Source organism: Eutrigla gurnardus (genome assembly GCF_963514095.1).
Source record: "Eutrigla gurnardus genome assembly, chromosome: 3".
NCBI lineage: Eukaryota > Metazoa > Chordata > Actinopteri > Perciformes > Triglidae > Eutrigla > Eutrigla gurnardus.
In genome coordinates this window covers 32,645,099-32,650,098 of record NC_139917.1, presented here as the reverse complement: position 1 = coordinate 32,650,098, position 5,000 = coordinate 32,645,099, and the positions used below count along the sequence as shown (strand labels likewise).

Genomic DNA, 5,000 nt, shown 5'->3' with positions numbered 1-5,000 from the left:
AGGCACAAAAAAAATCACAAATCTGGTTCTTTTTCAATTGCTTCATCAAATAGTCAGAAAATAAAAGTAGCAGAGCTGCAGGATTGAAACCCCAGAAGTCTGTTAAAGTCAGTTGAACATGCTGAAAACATGAAATCACCTGGAGGACAAACGTTCACAAACATAACACATTATTTAATATTATCCATTTAAAAACCGTCGGGTGTTAAAAACCTTCAGGTCTGACTTCATAAAAGCTGCAGGATCATGATTTACAAAAATATTCTGTTGCATTCTTCACTCTCATTCAACTGTAATGTCCAGGTCCAGTACCAGGTCCAGGTCCAGGACCAGGACAAGGTTCGGGACCAGTACCAACCATTAGCTGCTCACTCTGACAACATAGTTTTTTTCCTTTCAGGTTTTGTTCCCCGTTTCTACTCTTGATGCTTAAATCAGTGAAACATGTGAACTGATCCTTTAACGCTTACAGTGTGATTGATCTGATCAATAGTGATTTCCCTGATCAGATCACAGCCAATCAGGACGGAAGATTGACATAATGAAGTGATATATTGTCTGTTGATATTACATAAGATAATTTGTGGGCCCCTGGGATGTCAGTTAGTCAGAGAGGCATTCTGATTGGACAGGCGAGGCAGTGGGTGGGACTTAGTGTTAGGACCTGCTAACAAACAAAAACCTGCTCTGATTGGTGAAAAAATAATTACCAGCAAATCAGAGGGGAGGTAGGAGGAGGCGACGGGGGTAAGACGTCTACACGTTGCGTTTGATGAACCAGATTTCGTTCCGGCGGTGAGGAACACCGGGGTTCTCGAAGGTGGCGACCATGTAGCCGTCTCTGTGGAGGTCGTCGGTGGCGCCCAGAATCTCCCACAGCAGACTGATCTGACGGGTCACCGTCTCCTCCGTGGTCGTACCGAAGAATGTCCTGACAGCCAATCAGAGAGCAGAACATCAGTAACACACAATCTGTGTCATAGTACGATATTTGAAAGTCACCGTTCTGACCTGGCGATGATTCTGATTGGCTCTCTGGAGACGATGTTGATGTCGGGGTCAGACGGTTGGGGGGGGCTGGTCTGAAACTCTGCCGGCAGGAAGTAGCCCGTCTGGACGGCTTTCTGAAACGTGTTCCCGTCCTGCATCATCTGGATGTGACTGACCACCGGCACCGTCATCCCAAGGTATCTGCCTACAGACGATCAATACACAGCCATCACCTAATCAATACTAATCACATGACCCAACACATAACAGTAGGTTGGACAGCATATATATATATATATATATATATATATATATATATATATATATATATAGTGAGTTAGTGGGTGGGGCTAACTGATGTGTTGAAGTGGGCGGAGTCTGACCTGCAGAGTTTTCTTTACAGATGAAACGCATTAGTTTCATGAAGGCCATTGAGATGCTCTGTTCATACAAATCTTCTCCTTTAGTCACACAGGCCCAGTTCCCTGCTGGATACACCCGCTCCTCGTAGAGCACCTCCCCCATCTGTGATATGTACAGAACATCGTAAGAAATATTGGGTCTCCTAGAGAACATCGTTCATAATCATGGTCCAGCCCTCTGGTCTGTACTGGTCTGTATTGGTCTTCACCTTCTCATGGCAGGTGACTGATGTGAAGGGAATGAACTCCCTCTGCTGGTTGTTGCGGGTCATTTCCTGTATGGGTCCAGTCATTTCTGTGACAAACAGGAAGTTAATGTCAGCTGACATGAAGATTCCTCTTTAATAACAAGACAAATACAAAATCACTAGGCGTGTTTCCAGTCATGCATGCGCATGCATTTGCCTGGCAAAACCAGGCATTCTGGGATAAAAACGTCACAAATGCTGGTGATAACTTCCCTTTGCGACATGTCACATGGCTTTAAAAACTCGCGGTATCTCCAGGTACCTCCCTCCGCATGCTTTTCTCTGCAGATGGTCTCAAATAAGTGCGGACATAAGACACTCCCCTCAACGTTGCCCTAGTTGGTTAGAATTATCACGTGGTATTTCCCACGTGAGAAAATTCCTCAGCCTCCGTCAACAACGGGACTTCAAATGCCTCGGCTCGAGTTCGTCAGCGACGAAGAAAGCCAGCGTCACTGGGCAGACCATATTCTTTGTGCAAAGTCCGTGAAGTTTCCCCTGGAGCGATAGTTTTTTTTATGTATATAATTATTAATAAAGTTAAAAAATTTTAAAAACAGTCTGTGAAGTGCACCTGTGTCCGACTTGACGTGGTGGGAACTTGACGTGTTTATGACGAGTTCCGGCGGATCCTCTCAAGTCTCGTGCATGCATCGGAGCAAATGCATGCGATCCGAAACGCAGCCACTAAAACTCCTAAACGTTCTGGCCCCCTTACCTGCAGGTACTGGCCCCGCCCCCTTACCTGCGGGTACTGGCTCCGCCCCTTCACCTGGAGGTACTGAAAATAGACGAGAGCAGGCGGAGCAGCAGGAGGCGGAGCCTTAACGCTTCAGTCGGACAGTTTCCATCGGCCTTGGAAGATTTGACAGGAAGTCATAGAAAAAGTTACATCCTGTTAGACGTGATCTGTAGGCTAGCTGTAGTTTGTTACCACGTTCACATTTATATATATTTGTTCATAAATATCTGTGGAAATCAGAATCAGAATAATTTAGTAACCCCTCGGGAAATTGTACAGCTGCAGCTGTTTTATAAGAGAAAGAAAAGAAAGAAAGTCAAATAAGTATAAAAATACAAAGTATAAAATAATGTCAATAAATATTAGTAATGTATAAATATAATGTTTGTATATAAAACACTATAAATGTGGATGTGGTCGCAAACTGCCGATCGCGTCTAACAGGATGTAACCTTTTCTATGACTTCCTGTCAAATCTTGGAAGGCCGATGAAAACTGTCCGACTGCAGCGCAGCTTTTAGGCTCCGCCTCCTGCTTCATCCCAAATGAGCCTTCTGTGACATGGTGAGTACTAGCCCCGCCCCCTCACCTGGAGGTAACGTTACATGGTGAGTACTAGCCCCGCCCCCTCACCTGGAGGTACTGTCACATGGTGAGTACTAGCCCCGCCCCCTCACCTGGAGGTAACGTTACATGGTGAGTACTAGCCCCGCCCCCTCACCTGGAGGTACTGTCACATGGTGAGTACTCGCCCCGCCCCCTCACCTGGAGGTAACGTTACATGGTAAGTACTAGCCCCGCCCCCTCACCTGGAGGTACTGTGACATGGTGAGTACTAGCCCCGCCCCCTCACCTGGAGGTAACATTACATGGTAAGTACTAGCCCCGCCCCCTCACCTGGAGGTACTAGGCTCGTTCGGGATGGTCTTGGCTTGACTTGACTTGACTTACCACGCCGACGAGAGCTGCAGGTGTCTGAGGGGGCGGGCTCTAAAAGAGACGGCAGCCAAACGCCGTCAAGTCGGACAACAAAGTCAACGTGACTATAGTGCTCAAGCGATAGAACACAGCAGCAAACCAAAGAGGATATGTTTTATATATATATATATATTACACACACACACACACACACACACACACACACACATACATATATACATAAATAAATACATACACACACACACACGCAAGGAAACATGTGGAAGGCATTATTTTTTCCAGTATATTTGTATTATCATTCTATGTTTGTATTAACCAGACCTCACATATAATAGGCCGACTCACAACACAATGCACGGAACTTTAGATCAAGCCATGAGATCAATGCGACCAAAATAAAAAGTATCATTTCACCACAAGGTGGCCACCGAGTGCGGACCTGAACACACGTCATTGAACTTTTAACCAATGAGAACCATTCCGCTGTAGCAGAGGTGTGGACAAGCCGGTTGCAGCCACCGTTCACCGCGCTGCCATGCGCCGCAAGAAGCGGCTCTTAAAAACTTGTTCTCGCGATGCTTTGGGTCACGTGATATGGTCGCGACCCTGTGACGTCTTTGCTGTCGGCTGCTAAGTCGGACACAAATTCTAGCCATCATGCATCGCTTTCAACCCACAATACATCACGTTAGGTAGCGCGCTGCAGGCGGCTACATCAAGTCGAACGAGCCTACTGTGACATGGTGAGTACTCGCCCCGCCCCCTCACCTGGAGGTAACGTTACATGGTGAGTACTCGCCCCGCCCCCTCACCTGGAGGTAACGTTACATGGTGAGTACTAGCCCCGCCCCCTCACCTGGAGGTAACGTTACATGGTGAGTACTAGCCCCGCCCCCTCACCTGGAGGTACTGTGACATGGTGAGTACTCGCCCCGCCCCCTCACCTGGAGGTAACGTTACATGGTGAGTACTAGCCCCGCCCCCTCACCTGGAGGTAACGTTGCATGGTGAGTACTAGCCCCGCCCCCTCACCTGGAGGTAACGTTACATGGTGAGTACTAGCCCCGCCCCCTCACCTGGAGGTACTGTGACATGGTGAGTACTAGCCCCGCCCCCTCACCTGGAGGTAACGTTACATGGTGAGTACTAGCCCCGCCCCCTCACCTGGAGGTACTGTGACATGGTGAGTACTCGCCCCGCCCCCTCACCTGGAGGTAACGTTACATGGTGAGTACTAGCCCCGCCCCCTCACCTGGAGGTACTGTCACATGGTGAGTACTCGCCCCGCCCCCTCACCTGGAGGTAACATTACATGGTAAGTACTAGCCCCGCCCCCTCACCTGGAGGTACTGTGACATGGTGAGTACTAGCCCCGCCCCCTCACCTGGAGGTAACGTTACATGGTGAGTACTAGCCCCGCCCCCTCACCTGGAGGTACTGTGACATGGTGAGTACTCGCCCCGCCCCCTCACCTGGAGGTAACGTTACATGGTGAGTACTAGCCCCGCCCCCTCACCTGGAGGTACTGTGACATGGTGAGTACTCGCCCCGCCCCCTCACCTGGAGGTAACATTACATGGTAAGTACTAGCCCCGCCCCCTCACCTGGAGGTACTGTGACATGGTGGGTACTAGCCCCGCCCCCTCACCTGGAGGTACT

At 49.0% G+C, this 5,000-nt stretch overlaps 2 protein-coding genes across 2 annotated transcripts in view; both read right to left on the bottom strand.

Annotated features, from left to right (window-relative positions):
• Positions 1 to 5,000, bottom strand: part of tmprss6 (transmembrane serine protease 6) — a 261,509-nt gene that overhangs the window by 34,742 nt on the left and 221,767 nt on the right. The gene's annotated exons all lie outside the window — the stretch shown is intronic.
• Positions 1 to 5,000, bottom strand: part of soul4 (heme-binding protein soul4) — a 5,802-nt gene that overhangs the window by 98 nt on the left and 704 nt on the right. The window contains exons 2-6 of the mRNA XM_084005291.1: positions 4,990 to 5,000; positions 1,622 to 1,707; positions 1,374 to 1,515; positions 1,012 to 1,195; positions 1 to 931 (exon numbers count right to left, since the gene is read on the bottom strand). The exon at positions 1 to 931 is cut by the window's left edge and continues 98 nt beyond it; the exon at positions 4,990 to 5,000 is cut by the window's right edge and continues 190 nt beyond it. Of these exons, the coding sequence (XP_083861417.1) occupies positions 757 to 931; positions 1,012 to 1,195; positions 1,374 to 1,515; positions 1,622 to 1,707; positions 4,990 to 5,000 (598 nt within the window). The 3' untranslated portion in view covers positions 1 to 756. The remainder of the gene's footprint in view (positions 932 to 1,011; positions 1,196 to 1,373; positions 1,516 to 1,621; positions 1,708 to 4,989) is intronic.